The 22472-nt window shown below is 46.4% G+C and overlaps 1 protein-coding gene across 2 annotated transcripts in view; it reads left to right on the top strand.

Moving 5' to 3' along the window:
- The window catches only part of LOC146869629 (complement C2-like), a 770906-nt gene that overhangs the window by 545642 nt on the left and 202792 nt on the right, over nucleotides 1-22472 (top strand). For both annotated transcript variants that reach the window (XM_085608924.1, XM_085608934.1), the window contains exon 14: nucleotides 17023-17102. In XM_085608924.1, coding sequence (XP_085465050.1) covers nucleotides 17023-17102 — 80 coding nt within the window. The remainder of the gene's footprint in view (nucleotides 1-17022; nucleotides 17103-22472) is intronic.

Below are 22472 nucleotides of genomic sequence, written 5' to 3'. Positions count from 1 at the left end.
CAGAATATCTCTATTCCACGTTATTTGTAAGCAGAGAATACCTCCAAAGAACCAATATCGAACAACCAGTGTTCGGACAATCAATCAATCAATGGTGAGAAAGAGATAAGCACGACGGGTTACAATGGGGGACAAAAGTCCGCGTTACCTACCCTTCACTATCTGCAAAGACTAGACAGAATATTTCTATTCTACGTTATTTGCAAACAGAGAATATCTCAAGAAGTACTATTCTTCAAAACAATCAATATTCGGTCAATCAATCAGTGGGGAGGAAAAATAGGCGTGACAGATTACAATGGGGGACAAAAGTCCGCGCTACCTACCCTTCACTATCTGCAAAGGAAGAGAGAGTATTTCTACTCTTCTCCGTTTGTAGGCAGCGAATACCTCAAAAGGAACAATCAATAAGTAATACTATTATTTTCAATCAATTAGTCAATCATTTAGCAATTCGTCGTATTTCACGACCTTACCCGGACCGCGTGGACAGTTTTCTCGTCTTCCGCCTCCAGCGCCCGATCGTCCTCTACTCTCCGTTATTGCTGCGGCACTCCTGATGGTTCCCAGTCAGGACCGTAGATCACTTGAGAGAGGTCTGCTCGGAACCAGTGAAGTGCGGATGATCGGCTGCCAGACGAGGGTCTATCAGGCAGGAGCTCTTCCCGATCGTTGCAGTCGTTCACTTTGTCGTCAGGACCTCTCCCACTGGATCCACGTGTCGCTGATGGGCCCCACGCTTGGGACGCCAATTGTGGAAAATGGTAGAGGCAGTTGCAGTCGATAACCTTTCAAGTATTGCCCGGCGGTAGTCGCCTCTTATACCATTCGAAAATTAACCAACAAAGAGGCAGGCGCCGGAGACTGGAAGGCAGGAAACAAAGTTTTATTCCGTCGGAGTGGAACACATCAGATCAGACAGCAAGGTATCGTCACGAGGTGCTCTAACTGCATCTCTGAGACCTCATCTCTTATACACACGTTTATGACTTTATTGCAGGTTTATCATACATGGCACATTCTTGAGATCGCTTTGATACATGAAAGAACATCCTCAGAATCCCCGGCTCAGATCCGCTCCCACACATAGCTACAGTAGAAGTCCCCACCCCACCCACAGTAGGAGATAGCTATCACACAGCTAGACATTCTGCCAATTCCCGGGGGTGTGTGTCGGGTCTCAGGGGGTGGGAGGCCTTGATCTACTGTAATCCCTTTGATGTGGGGTGTTTCCCTTACAGTAGGGGCAATAAACTGCATCCGCAGGGCTAGGTGATGGCCTGGGATCGGTTCGGACAATCGGGCGCAGAGGAAGGGGGTTATCAAAGAGATGTATGACCATGTATGGGATGTCGGTCAAGCGTGGGATGTGGTTCCATGGCAGGGTCGCGCAGAAGGAGAGGGTTTATGGCCCATGTATGAGAGAGCGGGGGTGGCCGGCGCGCGGGGGGGGGTGTTCGCAGCGCCAGGGGGATGCGCCGGCGATCGGCAATCAGCAGGGAGAGAGACCAGAGTGCCTAAAATGGCTGCCGTGCGTTTTTCTGTGCGTCGCGCTGGGGAGAGACAAGATGGCGCAGACAATGTTCAGTTACGAGCTACATTTCCACAATGTTATTCCTCAGCGCTTCTTTAAGGATCTGAGGAAATATACGTTTGCGTTCCTGTGGGCGCACAAGGTGCTTAGAGTTGCGTTGGACAAATGTGTTCACTGATAGTACGATGTAGGGATGACAGATGCGCAATTGTATAATTGGGCAGCACAACTGACTGCTCTCAATGACTAGCTACACAGGAATAGGAATGTGGATTGAACTACCAGAACCTACTGAATCAATAGTCTTGAATGCACTTTATGGTGGCCCCTAACTAGCCACTTTACCCCAAGCAAATAAAGTGGTGCTAGATTGTTGGTGAAAGACAATTCATAGGATCTTGGTACTTAGCAGATTAGATGGGTTCTTGATTTGAGGTAATATTTGCATATTGAGAGAATGGGACATTTGGAAGACTAGCACCAAAAAATCCTTTCAAGAACTTTCAAAAGAATATAAACTTCACAAATTCCAATTTTGTAAGTGCTTCCAAGTGTGACCCTCTCGAGAGGCTGTACGTGAAGTCCTGGAGTATAGCCCATTAAAGTCAAAACTGACCCTGAGTCCACTTGGGAGGGAGAAAACAAATTCTAAGGTGTATAGGCTCGACCCCCACAGCCACGTCCCTACCTGCAACGTGTTTCCCGCTTCCCAGACACTACTTAATGGCAGCTGCTGCACCAAGTAAGGAGCAATTTCAGTGACCATGTCTGTGAACTGCTTCTCTCCCTATGCAGCTCCGCCTCGTAGCTGCTGCCCCTTGCAGGTTCACTGACCCTTGTTGGTTGGTGTTCGAGGCCCTACTCCACCCGCAGGCTCCCACCTGCGCCTCATCCCTGGTGGGCAAGGGGGTAGCATCTTTGCGCTGCTGCTGGTCTGCCTTCTGACCTTGTGCTTTCTGCCTCTTTTTCCCCTATGTCCTATTCACACCCTGTTCTACTTTTTTCTCTCTTCCCATTTTGCAGACATATTTTACTTTTTTCACTCCACTTTGCGCCATGCTCCTGCTCGACCACCGTGGCGCGCCCCCTTCCAACAACGCGTTCCCCGCCTTCCAGCCACCACTTAATGGTGGCCGCTGCATGTGTGCACCACAGGCAAACCCGGCTGCACCTGTCCGTTCTCCTCTCCCTCAACACCCGATGCCACATCGCCTGCCACATCACGTCACCGAAGGACACCCATGAATCCTTCCCATGCCGAAACTACAGGTGCCCCCTCTCCCACCTATTCACTCAAGCTCCTCCCGCTGCCCGGTTGACCCACAGTGCACCCAAACTCAGCTGCATCCTCCTCAATGCTCACTCCCTTCACAAACATGCCACGGAAATCTTAGACCTCCTCAACTCCGTCTCCCCCGACATCGCTTTCCTCACAGCAACCTTTATGAATCCCAGCTCAGGCCTGGACATCGTCTCTAACATCCCCAACGGTTACAAGATCCCCACCAAGGACCGTGCCGACCAAACAGGAAGAGGCATCTCCATCGTTCACAAGAACTCCCTCCACCTGACCACCTACTCGGACGACCCAACGACAACCATGGATCAGCTCCACTTTCAGATCCAGACTAACCCCAAACCCAAAACCACCCTCTGTGGCACCCTCGTCTACAGACCTCCTGGCCCCCGCCCACCCTTCACCAACACCATCATCGACTTCATCGCACCCCAGACAGTTGTATCTACCGATTATATCCTGCTTGGCGACCTCAAATTCCACCTGGACAACCCCAATGACCAGAACACCGTATCCCTTCTGGAGAACAAAATCAGACTCAAACAGCTAGTCACCTCTCCAACCCACACAGCACGACACCCTGTCTTCTCCACCAGCGAAAACTTCACCTACAGCCACATCTCCCAACTTCTCTGGACAACCACCCCGACATTAATTTCACCTTCACCTACACCCTCCCCCCCACCGTTACTGGACCAAGATCACCGAAGAACATCTCACCGCCTCTTTCACCAGAACCACACAGCCAACATCCACAGATGCCAATACCGCAGCACGCAACCTCCCACAATGAATCTCCAACCGTTCCGACATGCTGGCGCCCCTCAAAAAAGCACCCAGCAAGCAACACTCCAAGAAAACAAGTTGGTTCACTGCCACCCTCCACTAGTCCAGACGCACCTATAGACAGCTCGAGAAGAGATTGAGGACGAACAAAACCCTGTAAGGGCGCTCAGCCTTCAAAGCCGGTGTCACTGCACACCTCCTCCACAAAACGACAAAGAAAACGCCCCTCCAAGACAGAATCAACGCCAACGCACACAACAGCAAAGAACTCTTCTCCATCGTCAAGGAGTTCGCCAAAGCCAACAGTGAGACCACAGAAGTCCCACCCTCCCAAGACCTCTGCAACAAACTTGGCACTTACTTCCACCGTAAGATCAAGTAGATCTACGACAACTTCGACACTCAAGGCCCGCCCATCACTCCCATCACCACCACAAGCAACGACGATGACCCCCAACAGATCCTACTCAACTGGACCTCACTCACCATGGACGACACTCTCAAGACCATGAAGAGCATTTACTCTGTGGCACCCTCAGACCCCTGCCCGCACCACATCTTCCACAGAGTGGCCACCTCCATCGCTCCCGAATGACGCTGCACCATCAACTTCTCCTTTGAGACCGCCACCTTCCCCAATGACTGGAAGCACGCCGAGATCAACCTCCTCCTGAAGAAACCATCAGCCGACCCAACAGACCTCAAGATTTTCAGACCCAACTTCCTGCTCTCCTTCCCAGCTAAGGTCTGCTGATGGATACATCTGCCTGTTGATTCCTCACCTTTTGAATTATCCCTATGCGCAACATTCCACAGAAACTTTTCTCCTGAACTCTCCCACGTTGATGAGGACGTCACATTGAAACGGCTCCGCTGGCGACTCCGCGTGACGTCATCGGAAACTTAAGAAGACCCTGTCGGCGTGATGACGTCATTTCCCTTTTTTTGGTGCCGTCAACGCGTAACGTTCTTTTCCCAAGCTCTCCATTTCTGGGAGTTTCTTTGTTGCTAGTGTTGCGACTTTGTTGCTGGACAAAGATGGTTACTCTGAGGAAGTTGGGTACTAGCCAAACAGAGAATGTGGGGGCCAGATGTCCATCACTGACCCCCATGAAGATTGTTTGTGTTGTCTCTCGTCTGACCACGACATCGTGTCATGTACTTCTTGCAAGCGCATGAATCCAAAGGCACTGAAGGGGAAAGGGGGGCCAGATTAAACATTGCTAAGGCGAAGAAGCAAAGGAGAGGTCGCAGGAGGTCAAGGACCCACTTGAAGTCACCGACTCCGCACACTTCAAGGTCTTTCAAGAAACACAAGAAGAAACGGTGCCATGGTTCTCTGTGTCGCTCTTCGAAGGATGCATTTCCACAGTTGGTGTCCCTGATTCTCAGATATCATCACAGAGATGAGATCTCTCCATCACCGTGGTGAGACCGGCCCTGTCTCCAGCTCCGAGAGCAGTGACTCCTCTGGCTTTGAGAGATCCACTTCTCCTCTGTTGCCAAAGTCAGCCACACCTCTGGCTCGGGGGTCTCCGGTTCCGCTCCGGAGCCAAATGAGTCCCTCCCAAACGGCTCCAGAGCCTGTGATCCTGGATCTGATGTATCCTGCTTTCCCTGCTCCAGAATCGGATCCGTCACATTTTTTAATTGCGATGTTTGGCTTGTTTGCCAGAGTGGCAGCTCCGGAACCAAAATGAGTCCCTCCCAAACGGCTCCAGAGTCTGTGATCCTGGATCTGATGTATCCTGCTTTCCCTGCTCCAGGATCGGATCCGTCACATTTTTTAATTGCAATGTTTGGCTTGTTTGCCAGAGTGGCAAACCTTACTGGGGCACCTGTTGTCCCCTTGGGTCAGTTGGCATATTTACTGGAGGCTTGCCACCTCCCTTTCCCCAGGCACCACTCATGCCTTTCATGCCTGTGGCACCAGGCAGCTGGGCTCTTCTGACTCCGAGATTTTCGACGCCGTTGCAGTCCATGGAGGGTCGAGCTCCTCTAAATGGCACCAGACTTCCTCGTTCCGACCCTGCGCCAACTCTACCTCAACCGGCTTCGACTCCTGTTCTTATGGACATCCCTTCGATGTCGTTTCAGAAGTCTCCGGTGCCGCTCAGAGGCTGTTGGAGGAAGAAGAGTACCAAGAGGAACATGGGGGGACAGAGGAAGAAGAGATTTTAGATCCGGACCCGGATTTTGAGGATTTGCAGGAGGCCAGTGCTCGGGACACTTCTCCTGAGTGAGCGCCACCAAAAGGCTTGCAGACACAGGAGGTGATCACTTATGCTGTAATCAGAAAGGCTGCTGACCTCTTGGAGTTGCCTCTTCCTACAGCTGAGTTGAGGTCTAATATTCTGAAGGAGGTGCTCCATTCCCCCTCTTTCATTTCAGAGCCATTAGTTCCCTTCAATGAGGCGTTGCGTTGACAGAGTCCATCCTCAATGTCTGGCAGAAGCCAATGTTCACTCCAGCGATTTCCAGGACAGTGGCTAGGAGGTTTAAGGTGGCTCCGGGGGATCCTGCTTTCCTGTCCACCCATCCTTTGCCGGAAAGTTTGGTGGTCCAGCGCTTTGTGTGTTGAGAGTTATACCCAAGGAACTTTCGTGGTCCTACTTAACTACTTAACTACTGAATAGTGGACATCCATACGTTTGATTGATTCCTGATGGGATAACCATTTTATGATGTTTTTAATGTCTCACATGTTATTTGTCTCTCAAAGTTTTTAAATATTGTCTTTATTTGCTGTATAACATTGTTTTATGTGATTGTGATTCTGTATTTCCTTTATGAAAGAACATGTTTTTTATATGATGAAGAATTTCCTTTTGAGTCTTTCCCATCTACGCCTGCGGATAGGGAGTCATAGCACATTGGGCAATTGGCAAAGAAGGTGTTCTGTTTGGGAAATATGGCCCTCAAATCCACCAATTCCACATGCCTTTTGGGTCGCTACATACATGCCCTTATAGACTCAGTCAGGGAGGTTGTCCTGAAGTTGCCCGAGGAGGTACAAGGGCATTTCTCGGAGGTGTTGTCAGATGCCCAAGCTGCTGCATGCCAAGTGATATAATCTGGTCTGGACACGGCCGATTCAGTAGCCAGGACGATGGGATCGTCTGTGGCGACTAGGAGACACGCATGGTTGCGTGGTTCGGGATTCTCGCCTGAAGTCCAGGCCACATTGCTGGATTTGCATTTCAATAGATCTCGCCTGTTTGGGGCTAAGGTTGATTCAGCGCTGCAGCCCTTTAAGGACAGTAAAGCCACAGTGATGTCTTTGGGGCTTCAGTCTCAACCCTGGAGCTTTGGACAGTTATGAAAGTTTTTGGCGTTGGAAAAAACTTGTCCTTTCGTGCCAGGCAACAGCCACAGCCGCAACAGCAGGCAAATCCCATGTATAGGTCCTACAGGGAAAAGGGCAGGGGTCGTCTGCGGGGTGCAGCACTTCCTCCTGTTCTTTCCCTCCAGCTGGTGTGGCAGGGAAGCAGTTCTAGCCCCCCCCCATCCTAGAGCATACTTGTCCCATGGGAGGGTGGGTGTCCCAATTTCTACAGCATTGGAGGTCTGTTACTATGGATCTCTGGGTGTTGAACATCGTAGAGAATGGGTATGCCCTACCCTTCTGAGAGTTCCCACCTCCTTTCCCTCCACGTCCGGGCTTCTACTTGGAAAAGCATCTTCTGCTTCTCCAGCAGAAGGTTCTGTCATTGTTGAAAAAGGGTGCGATCGAGGTGGTTCCGGAGCAGAAAAGGGGTCTAGGATGCTACTCCCTGTACTTCCTGATTCTCAAAATGGACAGTCGTTTGCAGCTAATCCTCAACCTCAGGGTTTCAAATTTTTTCCTCAAACAGGAGAAATCCAAAACGTTGACCCTGGCACAGGTTCTTCTCACGCTGGAGAAGGAAGACTGGATGGTGTCGATCGGTTTGCAGGATGCTCATTTTCACATTCCCATCCTATAGTTGCATCGGAAGTATCATCGTTTTACGGTGGGGTCTCAACACTACCAGTTTGCGGTCCTTCAGTTCGGCCTTACTTCCGCACCTCGGGTTTTCACAAAGGTGATGGCACTGGTGGCAGCACATCTCAGAAGGTCGGGGATTCCTGTTTTTCTCTTTCCGGATGACTGGCTACTCAAAGCAAAGTCGCCAGAGATGGTGCTGCATCATTTGCAAGTAACAACACAACTGTTGTTCGAGTTGGGGTTCTCGATAAATGTACCCAAATCTCCCCCGGTGCCCTCTCAGCACAACCTGTTCATAGGGGCAGTACTGGACACTACTGTAAGTCATGCCTTCCCGCCTCTACAGAGGATTCAAGACATCCAGGCTATGATTCTACTTTTTCATATTCCAGTCCTGAAAGTCTTGCGACTACTCTGTCTGTTCGCTTCCTGCATACTGTTGGCCAACCATGCATGCTGGCATATGAGGGTCCTCCAGTGGTGCCTCCACAGGCAATGGTTTCAGCACACCGGAGATCTCTAAGAGGTGGTCAGAATCTCCAGAGACACTGCAGCGGAGCTGCTATGGTGGAATGTTCCAGCCAACCTGTCTCAAGGGGAGCCGTTTCAACCTCTTTTTCCGGTGGCCATAGTGATAACGGAATTCCTAAAATTGATTATTGTAGTGGTCTACTCCTCAATTTCCCTAAAAAATCCCTACACAAGCTACAGATGGTTCAAAATGCAGTAGCTAGGTTACTTCTTGGGATTCCTAAATACCAGTCTCCCACACTCTCCAGGCACACCACTGGCTACCGGTGAAAAAGCAAGTGGAATTCAAATCTCTTTGCATTGCCCTAAATCCTTGAGGCAATACTTTCAGTGGTATTTGCCATTAAGATCTCTAAGGTCTGCTTCATTGGCCAATCTGATCATTCCCAAAGTTAAGAAAGCTACCTGGGGTGGTAGAAGTTTTGTTGTGGGAATGGCCAAACTATTGAACTCTGTGCCCCTGGAATTTAGAGAAAAAAAAACAACCTACTGGTATTCCACAAGGCCCTAAAGACATGGCTCCTTAATAAATTGGTATGGCCGGACAGGTACTCTATATTCAATTGCATGTTATTTTCATCTTAGGTCTTTCCATTAGGTCTCTCCTTCCCTCGTGCTAGAAATTCTTAGCCCCTAGGCACCTTTGGGTAGTAGAGCACTCTACAAATTACCTTTTAATTTCATGTAATGCCTCCACTCTAGGGTGGGCAGCCCATCTGGGGGATCTGAAGGTCAAAGGTCTTTGGTCTCCAGTGGAAAGATTGTTTCACATCAATCTTCTGGAATTGAGGCCGATATATTTGGCTCTCAAGGCCTTCCTCCCTTCCCTCCGTGGACAGTCGGTTCAGGTCCTAACGGACAACACTACCGTCTTGTGGTACATCAACAAACAGGGAGGAGTAGGGTCGTATCTTCTCTGCAGAGAGGCCTTGCGACTCTGGTCCTGGGCTCAGGACCGTCAGATTTGTGCAATCGCGAATCATTTGGCCGGAGATCTGAATGGGCTTGCGGACAGTCTCAGTCAGAAGTATTCAGCCAATCATGAGTGCGTCTCCATCCGGAGGTGGTCCTTCACATTTTCAGGATGTGGGGGTTTCCTAAGTTGGACCTGTTTGCCACTCACGGGAATGCACACTGCCCGGCGTTCTGCAATCTCCAGTATCCGACGCAGAGAGAGTTGGGGGATGCATTTCAGTTAGACTGGGGCTCACAGCTTCTTTACACGTTTCCTCCAATACACTTGATTCCTCAAGTTCTGAGAAGGATTCACCAAGACTGGGCCCAAGTCATATTGATTGCCCTGGATTGCATACGAAGGGTATGCTACACAGACCTCCTTTGCATCTCATTGCACCCTCCGCTCCGTCTCCCTCCTAGGGCAGAACTCCTCTTGCAGCCACAGTGGCAGGTTCTACAGCCCTACCTCTAGAGCCTGCACCTTCATGCCTGGAGATTGAACGGGGCAACCCGAGTGCTTTCTGTCTCCTATCGGATGTGGTGGACGTTATATTATCAGCCAGAAGACACGCCATCAAATCTGTCTATTCTGGTAGGTGGGCCAAGTTTTTAAATTGTGTGGAGAGAGATTGGTTGATCACTTACCGGCCTGTTTATCAGTTGTACTTAGTTTCTCTCTTTCCCTAGTGCAACAGGTTTGTGCAGTAACTACTGTTAAGGGCTAATTCTCTGCTTTGTTGTACCCTTATTGTTTAGCTGCCCCATACTTATGATATTCATTAAGGGTCTCACAAATACCTTCCCTCCCACTCCTTTTATCATGCCTCAGTGGGATATAATTTGGTTCTTACATTCTTGATGGGTTCACCCTTTGAACAATTATATAGTTGTCCCTTAAGGCTTCTAGTGTTTAAAACTATATTTTTGGTTGCAAACACTTCCGCTAGGAGGGTGAGTGAATTACAGGCTCTTAGCTCCAAGCCTCCTTTTGCATCATTCCATGCAAATAAGATGGCTCATAGGACCAGAGCTGCTTTCCTGCCTAAGGTGGTAAACTCCTTTTCACTATGGTCAGTCCATTACCTTACCCATTTTCTACCCTCCATCTAATCCTTCTAAGGAGGAGGAGAGACTTAATCGCCTGGACCCCAAAAGGTCGATGTAGGAATGTAGGATCTGCTTTCATGGTCACCCCCACTTTTTGCTGGTGTTATTATGTTTTACTGACTAGTCTGACTGGGATCCTGCTAACCAGGACCCCAGTCTCTGTACTTCTCCCATGAATTGGACATGGTGAGTTCTTAGGTACACTACATATTGGCTACTGGTGTACCCTTGTAAGTCCCGTTAGTACCAACCATCTAATCCCTTTCCCCTTCTGAGCTCGTGCGGTCACCCCCCACACCTCCAGGTGTGCTTTGTGGGCTCGACTGATGCTCCTCGACCAGTAGCAGAGATCCCTCCATGCCCTTAAATCCTCATCTAGTTTCTCGTCTCTACAACACCCTTTCATATGTACCTCCTCAGCTGGTGTCCTCTCGCGTACGACTCTCAGCCATGCTGTGACCTCGGGCGTGGGCCTTCATCCTTTGGTGAGCTGCTCGAGGTCCTCTTGCAACTCCTGTGCCTCTGGCCTGTGGATCCTCTTGAGGTTCTTCTTTGGCTCCAGTGGGATCCACTGCTTGCTCGGGCCTGCTCTGACTTACCTGCTTGCAGTGAGTCACTTGGACCTTGCTGGTTCCGACACTGCACCTTTTTCTCTAACAACGTTACAATGTTTGCTGCTGCCAAGGCTTTTTGGTGCCCCTGCCAGACACTGACCCCCTGGCTCTCGACATCTGACGTGGGAAAGCTCGTGCACCGCTCTTGGTCTTCTTCAGCATCATCTGGTCCGTACAGCTGCAACTTCAAGGACACCGTCAACTCTCCTGCATTCCCGACATCGGTGGGTATTCGTCTGCCGCGCCTCTTGGTCACTCCTGAGTGGCATTGACTCTGTTCTCTCTTCTTGCAGGTACTGCTCATCTCGAATACACCTTTCGGTTCAACACTTTTACCATCTGCACCACGGCATCTTCCTGAAGTCCTTGATTGGGGGCTATGGCGGTTTCCAACACCACTTCCCACCTATGAACTCGGCTTCCCCGGTGTAGGTATCTTGGTTCCTGGGGTATCCATGGGTGGGGTGGCTCTTCAACCTTCCGTCATCCTCTGGGTTTCGTCAGGGTCCGCTGGGAAGGGTCCTGTTTCTTTAAAATTGCAACAGCGACTTACCCATAGACTTCCATTGAGTACGCGGTCGTGTTCCCACACGGCATACGGCCTCTTTGGGGTTCCTAGTTACTCACCTTGGGTTCCTGACTCTTCTACGTCTTCTGGGTCCACTCTTGACTTATGTTGTAGTTCGCATTCCACTATTTTCGCATATGGTTTGGTCTCCCCCTGGCGACCATTGTGTATTCATTGCTATTTACGAAGTCTATTAAGTATTGCGTGTATTGTGTATATATCTCCGAGTAGGAGATATTGTATTGTGTAAGTGAGTGTTAATAATAAATACATATTTTTTATAACTACACTGTGTGGTTCTATTTCACTTAACCCATTCCATCAGATTAAGTGCTGGGAAAACATGCTGCTTTACACTCCTTCTGGACTGAGCCTGAAGGCTGCTCTCCAACAGCTATCACTTAGAGAGCTTTCTAAGGTTGCCTAAGACCACTAAAATCACATTAACGGTTGTCTGGATTAGTGCTGGGTGCTACACTTACATAAGTGAGCACCGTATACTAAGCCAGCCTCCTGAAGGCGGTCAGCTTCTACTTGGACAAAACCAAGGACTTCAAGGTGGACGATCAACTCTTCGTTGGTTATGTGGGCAAGATGAAAGCCAAGGCTGTCAACAAGAGAACGCTGTCCCAAGGGATCATCCTGTGTATCAAGATCTGCTGCGCTTGGCCAATAAGGACCCTCCTGAAGGTATATATGCTCATTCTACTAGAGCTAAGTCTTCTTCAGCTTTGGCTAGAAGGCGACAGCTTGGGCCTCCCTCCAAACGTTTGCAAAGCACTATTACTTGGATTCGGAGGTGAGGCAGGACAGCCATTTTGCACGTTCTGTGCTGCAGGATTTTTCGTATAGGCAGGCAGGCAGGCACCCTCTTTCGGGAACGGGACTGCTTGGGGATTCAATTCACAGGTGAGGAATCCACAGGCAGATGTATCCGTCAGAAGAACAAGTTACTTACCTTCGGTAATACTCTTTCTGGTGGATACAGTATCTGCCTGTGGATTCCTCACTAACCCACCCGCCTCCCCGTTGCCTGCTTATACCAAAAATAGTTCTGTATTTTATGTGATTTTTTATTGGAATCATGTGATACTTGGCAATAGGAAATGTCTATGATGAAGAATTTCCAGTTTTGGTTGTGTTTGTATACTGTGCATACTTGTATAAATGTTGTCTGTTCACCCATTTTCCTCAGAGGCATGGAAAAAATGGGTAGAATTGAAGACAGCACTCCGACAAGGTCTTCTTATGGGTCCGATGATGTCTCGCAGAGTCACGTGCGGAGCCGTTCCATTGTGACGTCCTCAGCTACTGCATACACCAGAAAAAGCGTTACCGAAGATAAGTAACTTGTTCATCGAGAATGCCATCAACGCCCAAGTTCATCAAAGCCAACCACATCCTGGATTCCTTAATCCGACTTCCGAAGCAAGCACAGCACCAAGACCGCCCTCCTCTGCCACCGATGACATCTGCTCCCTCCTCGACTGGGGAGAAACAGCAGCCCTCATCCTCCTGGACCTCTCAGCAGCCTTTGACACCATCTCCCACAGCACCCTAAGCCCAAGACTCCACGATAATGGCATTCCGCGACAAAGCTCTGGACTAGATCTGTTCCTTCCTCACTGGTAGAACACAACGAGTCAGGTTACCACCGTTCCTCTCAGAACCTATGAAGAGCGGGTGCAGTGTCCCCTAGGGCATCTCCCTGTGCCCCACCGTGTTCAATGCCTACATCGCCCTGCTTGCAGCCATCCATCAATTGTGTGTCTTTTGCCTGCTCGCAGCCATAGTCAGGAACCACGGACTCAACATTGTCTACTACCCCGACGACACCAAGCTGATCCTCTCCCTCACCTACGAACCCACAATCGCCAGAAACAACTTCCACGATAGGATGATGACCGTCACTCCCTGAATGAGAGGCAGCTGCCTCAAGCTCAACTCAGACAAAACCAAAATCCTCACCTGGGGCCCACTTAGGAAGACTCCTGGTGGCCCGTCGCGTTTGTACCCCCTCACACCTATGGGCGACACACAAAACCTCAACATCATACTGGACTCCTCGTTCACGATGAGCCACCAGATCAACGCCATCACCTCATCATGCTTCCATGCTCTTCACCTGCTTCGAAAGACCTTCAGATGGATCCCCACTGAGGCCAAAAAGATGGTCACCCACACACTCATCAGAAGCAGACTCAACTACGCCAACACATTCTACGCAGGCGTTACCCAGAAACTCATTAGGAAACTACTGAACGTTCAGAACGCTGCAGCCAGACTTGTTCTCAACATTCCCCGACGCAGCCACATCTCCGAATACCTGCGAGAACTCCACTAGCTCCCAGTCAACAAAAGAGTCACATTCAAGCTCGTCACACACGCCTACAAAGCCCTCCACAATGTTGGACCAGCATACCTGAACCACCGCCACTCATTCCGTGTACCCACCAGACACCTCCGCTCCACGGAAGTGGCCCTCACCACCATCTCTCGGACCCGCAAGACCAGGACTGGAGGAAGATCCATATTCTACCTCTCGGCAAAAACCTGGAACACCCTGCCTCTCCACCTCAGGCTATCCTCGTCGCTAACCGAATTCAGGAAGGAGCTAAAGACCTGGCTCTTTGACTGAACCTCAGCACCCTGTAGGGCATGTAGCCCACCGATTTCCCCCCCCCCCCCAACCCCCCAGCACTTTGAGACCCTAGAAGATGAGCATTTGCACTTAAGAAATACTGATTGATTGATTGATGGTAAATAATACCCCAGACAGATAGATGTAAGGTCTTTTGCATCCCCAAACTGTTTCAGATGCAACAGGGAATTGGTGATTTTATTCACATTACATGGTCCTGCTCAGTGATCCAAAAGTACTGGTCCGGAATCACGCGCATGCTATCTGCCTTCCTACACACTCCCATTGACATGCCTCCAAAGCTCTCCCTGTGGCAATAACGGAGGAGGCAGGATCTCCACGTGGCGAGGTTGGCTGATTGGGCTGGGTGCCTTGAAGGCAAAACCGGACTGTGCTACATTTGTTGTAGCTGTCAAGGGCCCCATAGCTGAAGGAGTGGCTGGGAGGGATGGACAGATGCACAATGATGGAGAGAGTTGTGTAACCGGCACATAGCTGCCTCCTATAGCACAACAAAATATGGGGATCCTGGATCTCTCACATTGAACTTTGGATGTGAAATGGTCGAGAGTTTCACACGGACACTCTCACAATGGGGAAGATGTACTTAAAGACATTGTTATGTTATAATGGCGGCAGATACAAGTTGTATGTGTTGTGTGGCTGATGTTTTGTTGGTTAATGATACAATAAATAAAGAAACCTTTTTTAAAAGAAGAGAAGTTAAACATCTGTTGGACTTCCACAGCATCAAAGACTGTTTTTGTTAAGGGGTTCTGATTCACTGAAAAAGTCATATTTATCTCATCAACTTACCATCAGTCCAGAGGTGATCTGGTGTGCAAGAATGAAGTTATTTGGATTCTAATCACATACCACGACCCACTTCATAATCCAAGTTAAAAAAAAATTACACTAATGATATCTGTAGCGCCAACTGTTGTGGTCACTCTACTTTTTTGACCCCAGTAAATTGGGTGCTATTGATTTGGCTAGCAGTAGACCTGTTGTTTGTCCAGAGGGCAGTAAGGCCACTGCTGTGGCAGGTTGAGCTATAAACCAGAAGTCGCCGCTCACAGTCAGTTATTTATCCCGAATAGCCACTGATGGCTTACTAAGAAGTGTTTAACTAGCCAGACTCCTACTTCCACAAAGTCTACACAAACAGAAAAACCAGATCCGGCGGCCAAGCCTTCTCCTACATAGCTCCTAAAGTGTGGAACGACCTGCCCCTACACATAAGCGCCTCCTCCTCACTTCTTGATTCCATGAGAAGCTGAAGACCTGTTTCTTTAGGTCTCGTCTGACCCAGCACTTGCGCTGGTCTGGCGAGACTTTAAGTAAGGGCTTAAAAAAATGCTACCGCCGGCCACAGCTTGCAGTGCATGTTCGCGCGCTTGAGCAGAGGCGCCATATAGAGTGATTACTGCTGCGCGCGCACCACTCGCACACATGCACTGCAAGCTGTGGCCGGCGGTAGCATTTTTCGCCCGCGATCACTTTCACTTTGGCCCCGCGGATAACTTCCTTGTTTTCTTTCTGTAGCATTACAAACATTTCTGTAAATTACTAGGACGAGTCCCTGTAGTACGCAACTCTGTTCATTTCTAGAACATCTGTCATTCAGCGCCAAGATACCCGGCGCGGTGAACGTGTGCTTTACAAATACACGTTATGTGTTTCCGGCTTCTCTAGCAACTTTTTGCTCCGAAAGGCGTTTTTGCGGTGATGAACGACAGACAATATTGCGTGCAGCTATTCCCTAGACACTATGGCCACGTTCGAAATATTGCACAAATGGTTGCCATTAATGTTAATCCAGGGCCCGCTGTTTCTGCAATATGTACCAGAAAGTTTAAATTCCTGGTCAGTGTGCTCAGTCCATATTACATCATTGTTTCTGCATCAGAACAGAAATTTAGGTAATGGATTGTGAAATCAGTGTAAAATAATGTATGCATCTTTTGCATGTGAGTGATTTTTACACTGGGAATGGAATATTTGTTTGCCTCAAACCTGGGCCCAACTCACATATAGAAAATGTATTTCCTGTTTTTTATTGTTTCGATACAGTAATAGGTCAACTCGGTTTGCTGTGTTCTCCCCTAGTGCAAATGTTTGTGGTCCAAATTATATAGGCTTATATTCTAACACAGAAACAGAACACATTTTGCAAGGTGTGTTTGCACCACTTTTTACAATACAATATACCAATGTGTACTACTGCCTTCCTCAAAACATCCAAATTGTGTTAGGTGATTAGCCCTGAGTGGGTGTGCCACCAAACGGCTGGGTTAGCATAAGCACTACCTCCCTAGCTGCAGGCCCCTGCCATACCTAGTGCACCCCAGCGTTACAGCAAAAAAAAAACAAGCATTGGCATAGCCAATAGGTCTCGCTTTTGGGACCTTTTAAGTATTTAGTTATGCAGCACAATATCTTTGGTGCAACAACATCAACTGTTGCATGGCTAAACACTTATAAGGTCCCAAAAGCGAGACCTATTGGCTATGCCAATGCTTGTCGAGTAGTGTCGGTAGGCCCTATGAGTGACTAGACTCCAACCTGCTCAGCACCAGGATACTCTCCCAGGTTTTAGTGTGCTCTACAGAGCTGCATAACATAACATAACATCAAAGAAGATAGCGAACAAATTTGGAACCTTACGCAATTCGATTCTAATTGTACAGAGTATTGCTCTGCATAGGTCATATATCTTAAATTTAAATATAAACACTGATCTGAATATGCAACTTGAGATCTTTCACTTCCAGATTATTTTATGTCAAAGTTTAGATTGTTTCCAGCAGCGATTTTGTTTCTTTATGTGATGGACCTAAAGTTATCTTTTTCATTTATGAATTTGTTATCCAATTAACAGATATTTTATTTTATGTATGTGAACTCCCGAGAGTACATGAAACTGGTTATTCTTATAAGACACATAACTATGTTGGGCTGTTGGTGACTTGGAGGAGAGAAGGACTAATACAATAACACCCCTGCTTTTTTTCTTTCAGACCGATATGTATCCCGTGCACACATTCCACCAACAGGGCGCTGAAGATGCCCCCCGCGAAGTCGACTTGCGCAGAGCACAGTGAGTTGAGTTCTCTTTGACATGTGGGAGGGGCAGTAGCGTGAGGGATCAGGAGGAAGAGCCAGCATCTGATCTGTACACTCAGACCTTGGGTTACCAAACCTTGACCTCAGTGGGCATTGACTTTTGGACGAGCATCTTGGTTACTCGTGTCAACAGTAGAAAGTCTGCCCTGGCTTTCATTTGATATCATAACCAAATTCAAACTAACCTTCTCTAGGCAATGAACTACTTCAGTCCGGTATTCAAAGCCCACCTAATCTGTAACCCAGTTGTTCGCTGGAGAAGACATCTCATGTTGTGTCCTCTCAGTATGAGGCAATAAACCAATCCCTCTTTCAGTTCAGACCACTTTCCATTTTATTAAGCTTTTATTTATTTTCATCTGGAGATGGAATCACTTCCTATCTTCTGCATCTTTTTTAATCAATAATGGTTTTTTTATATTGTGTTTACATTATAAAACAAAGCTTATGACTTGCCTTTAAAAAACCTCTTAACACAAGCCAATGACAGAAACAAATCTGAACCCCTACAAAGTAGTGCAACTTAATTTACTCCAAACAAAGAAATGCACATCTCAGGCAATATTCAATCAAATGTAGTTGGAAGAATGGGGAAGCAAGTATAGACGTCAGTGAGGATAGTGCAGATAAGTGCATGCATTAGTGGAGCGTCTGCTAGCACTCTATCCATCATTAGCCCTTCCATCCTGATGGGCCTTCCCTCCTTTACATCTCAAAACAGATCCCAATAATCAACATCCTCAGCCAATAAACAAATGCACCATCTGCCCTCATAGGAAACCTACAATCTAACAGAATGCCACTGCGATGCTTCAGAGTGCAGAGAGTTCTTCGTCATAGACGCAGTAGTTGTTGTGTCGACATATAGACGTATGGCTCTCAGCATCACCTTTCCTCCTTTACACATAGTTTGGAATTCTAATTCTCATTCTGTTGCATCATCCATTTCAGCCAGTCCCCTCTGCTCCTCTCTGGGCATCCCCTCTCTCCTCTTGTGTTGGAAGCTTGTAGGCTTTGCTCACTGTTGTGTAGGTAGAGAGCTTGCAAGTAGGACGTCCTCCACCAAAGATGTCTGTGGCATTGTGAGAATGTCCTGGTATCGGTGGTAGGCGTTGTTTCGCTTTATGATGCCTTCAAGAAGCTCCAACTGGGCTTTGATGCCTACTAGAGACATGAAGACTGAATCTTGCATTTCCTGCAATTTTCCTTTTGATTTTTTAAGTTTACAATGGAAGCCTTCCTGCCACACCACATCTTTTATCTTTTCTTAACCGACCTCTTCGATTTTTATATGAACCCATATTTCAAACTTTTCCTATCATTTATTCTAAGCCAGTATGAGTGGCCGGATGGTATTTCACCCTACTGGGGAATAGAGCCAGCAGAAGTGTAGGACGAAATGCTCTACAAAGCACACTACTATTATAGTCCTTTCCCCCACCTACACTTAACTCCACCCCTGAGGGTATTTCTTATTTTCACTTTTACCCTAATTATTGTCTGTTCTAATTCTTATATCCCAATATCCCTAATCCCAATTGATAACTGGTCAGTTTAGGCTTGACTGCTGCTTCAATCAACAACATCCACAGCTTATTGGCCCCAATGAACAAGTGACTTGCCTTCTGCTCCCAGACTCTTTATAGACTTCCCTCAGGCTCCAGACTGCATCTGGCATTTGTGCCGGTTGTCATAGCCGAACACTGGCACCAGGTGGCGCTGCTGAGATCCTGTATGCCATTCTAACCACTAATTACCTGAGTCCTTAGTTAACTACTGCAGGGTGAGGGTCAACGATGCACCAACACTAAACTAAAAACGTTTGGAAAACAGTCCTATCGTAATGGGATGATGGGTTCCCATCTACACCTGTTATATCTTCCTTTTGTAGTTTTCCTCGTGCTTGCATGCACGAACTTTGCTATGTGTTATTTTCCAAACCCTTGATTCATGGCACGATCAGCATGTTCTAGAATAGAAAATCTGATCAGTCCCATGAATCACGAGTGACAGTTGCATGGAGCCAGCCGGAGATTGAAGCCCTGTAACCGGCAGTGCTCCCTTTTCTTCATTGGATTAAACTTCCTTTTAAAGTACTTACGAGTCTTCGTTCCATCTTTTACAAATTGGCGACGATCTAAGGAAGCACTTGATTATCGAATCTACAACTTGGATTTTTTATTCCTCGTTTTTTACTTCAAGATATTCTGCGGAACATTTCAAATACCCAAGTCTTCAACTTCGTTTGAAGTGAATTGAAGTTCCTTTTTCGCACTTCTGCTCACTACTTAATCGGATTTTGGTTTGCAGTCTTCGTTTCCTGTGAGTTGTTTTTTTTTATTTGGAGACATACATATTTGGAGTGTTCAAGGGGGCACGAACCGGAGAGGTATTTGGAAAATTGAAGAACAGTGTGAACTGTTGTGAAGGTGCGGAGCTTCGGCCAGTGTAAACATTCGTCCATTTTATAAGGGAAGAGCACTCGCCATTGTTAGCATCTTTCCAATGTTATGGTTCAAAACTTTACCAACGCCTCACCTAGTTTGTGGTGGAATTCTCATCTTCGTTCCAAGTGGACTCCCCGACTGGAACCTTCTTGCTTGTTGTTCATGTGACGTCGCTTTGCCTGTGACGTGTTTTCCGTCTTTACGTACTACACCACACGTAATACGTAACACGTAAGACAGCAATCTTCCAACATTTCACTCATTCAGTGTCCATCTCATGCTGTTACCGTTTTCCTCATCATGCCGATTTGAAGTGTCGAGTGGAAAAAAGCAAGCACAAGGTATTATTTAAGGTTTTTTATTCTCTTCATTCTTCTGTAACTACGAGTATTTCGAAAACAGAAGATTTGTTTTGGGGGATAAAATTCCTTGTACTTTGCAAATCTGAACTGCAACCTCTTCAAGTCTCCGATCGATTTGGATTTTACATCCTGATTCGTGAAAAACCAACTGGACATAATTTTCTTCACGGACACTTCATTTTCAGCTGTATTTGAATTTAATTAACAGTTCATCTGCGCCACCTGGTGGTTTAGATCAGTACATTCTATAGCAATAGTATTCAGAGCTTTATTTTAGAACCTCTTTTGGTGCATTTTTCTTTATTTTTCCTCCAGGTATTTTCATCGTGCCATTTATTTCCCAAGGCCATATGCAGAATTACTGTAGTTAATTGTATCTTGCTCATCTGATTTCGCTGCAGGTCAGTGAAATGCAGTTTTTTTTATTTTTAAGCTCACCTATTACACCTTCATATTCATTTTCTTTTCTTTGTCTAAGTTCTCAACATGTGTACACAAGGTTATACTCTTTCTCCCCCACAACCTTATTGGTTTGCTGGTAGTTCACCATGTATGCCCTGGGTTGAGTGGAAAACGTATTTCTTGAATTATATAGAAACGTTAGACTCTTTATGGCAAAATGAAACCACCAGAAAAAAAGGTCTTTTATTTACATTCCTTAGGCCCTGAAGGCCTCAAAGCGTTTAACCAACTACCCAGAACTGAAAGCAGTGGTGATGTAAATGTTTTTAAAAAAGCAGTTTCTGATTTCGATCGGTACTGCTCACCTAAGGTGTGTGTTGGTATTTCTAGATATAAATTCTTCCAAAGAAAACAGATTAGCGACGAATCTGTTGATAGTTATGTCTCTGCACTTAAGACTTTGTCTTTGGATTGTAAGTTTGGCATTCTACAAGAAGATTTCATCAGAGATCAAGTTGTTATGCATGCTAATAATTCTACGATTCAAGAGAGGTTATGGGTCAATGGTGATTCTGATCTCAAAAACATACTAGCCATTGTAAGAAAATCTGAAATGTCTTGTAGAAGAGCCAAACAAGTTAAAGGTGAATCCAACAGTAATAATACTGAAGTGATTGCAAAAGTAAACACAAAAAATCATTTCAGGGAACAAGACTTAAAGAATAAGAAGACCACCAGTTCTTTTAAGGGTAAAAATGAAGAAAAGAAAAATTAAAGTGCTACAGATGTTGTAATAAATCTCACCTTGCAAATTATAAATTCTGTCCAGCCATCAAGCAGAAGTGCTCTAATTGTGGTTTGGTTAGTCATTTTTCAAAAGCATGCAACAAAAAGAATGTAAACAACAAAGTCAAGTGTATAAATCAAACTGAGAATAGTGAGGGTGAAGAACCTAATTCTGATTGTGGTGATGCAAGTTCTTTTGTTCTCAACATTAAGGAATCTAAACATCCTATTCTTAATATTGACAATTCAGTTGTGAAAAGAAAACCTGTATGTGATATGGTTATTGGTGGAGTCAACACAACAATGTATGCAGATTCAGGATCACCTTACTCCATTGTGAATGAGATGGTATGGAATTCACAATTTGTACCTAAGTTAGGTAATGAGTTAGAATTGCCTGATATCAGTCCAGAGGGTTATTCCGGTGAAAGAATCGATATTCTAGGATACAGAACTCTAATTTTTAGATTCAAGAACCGTGAGTGTACTGCGAAATTATATATTTCCAAAAAAGGACCTTCTGTTTTAAGCTGGTTTGACCAAGGCAAATTAGATATTATTCTCAACCCCAATAGCCCTGAACCTGTAATGGTTATTGATGAGTCTAATGGCCTTAGTGAACTTTTATTACACAAATTTCCCAGTGCTTTTAGGAACCGATATAGGTAAATTAAAGGGTTTCAAACATGAGATCCGTTTAAAAAAAGACTTGTGTTCAAAGATTTACAAAGCACGCAACATTCCTTTAGCTGTGTGCGAAGATGTTAAAAAAGAACTTGATTCCTTAGTAAATGATGGCATCATTGAGAAGATTGAATCTTCTGAATGGGTTTCACCCATTGTCGTTGCCAAACGTGCCAATGGGAAAATTAGATTATGCATCGATTTACGCCATTTAAACAACAACATCATCATCGATCAATTTCCTTTACCATGTATTTCAGAAATGTTGACCTGTGTGAGGGGAGCTAAATTTTTTTCTACTATCGATTTATCTGCAGTTTACCACCAGATTGAGTTGCATGAAAATAGCAAAGATTACACGGCATTCATTACTCCTTTTGGGTGATTCAGGTATAATAGAATGCCTATCGGATTAGCTTCTGCTGCAGCTATTTTTCAACGTGTTATGCAGGACATTTTAAAATATTGCAATAATGCTATCTGTTTTGAAGATGACATCCTTGTTTTTGGAAGAGATGCCCAGGTACATTTATTAGCTTTAGAGAATGTTCTTAAGGTTCTTTCTGATCACGGTTTGACTATAAAACATTCCAAATGCAGATTTGGAGTGAAATCTGTGACTTATCTAGGTAATGAACTGTGTGAGGAGGGAATCAAACCCAA

The sequence above is a fragment of the Triturus cristatus genome, chromosome 1_1, assembly GCF_964204655.1.
Source record: "Triturus cristatus chromosome 1_1, aTriCri1.1, whole genome shotgun sequence".
Lineage (NCBI taxonomy): Eukaryota > Metazoa > Chordata > Amphibia > Caudata > Salamandridae > Triturus > Triturus cristatus.
This window is presented reverse-complemented; position numbering and strand designations above follow the sequence as displayed.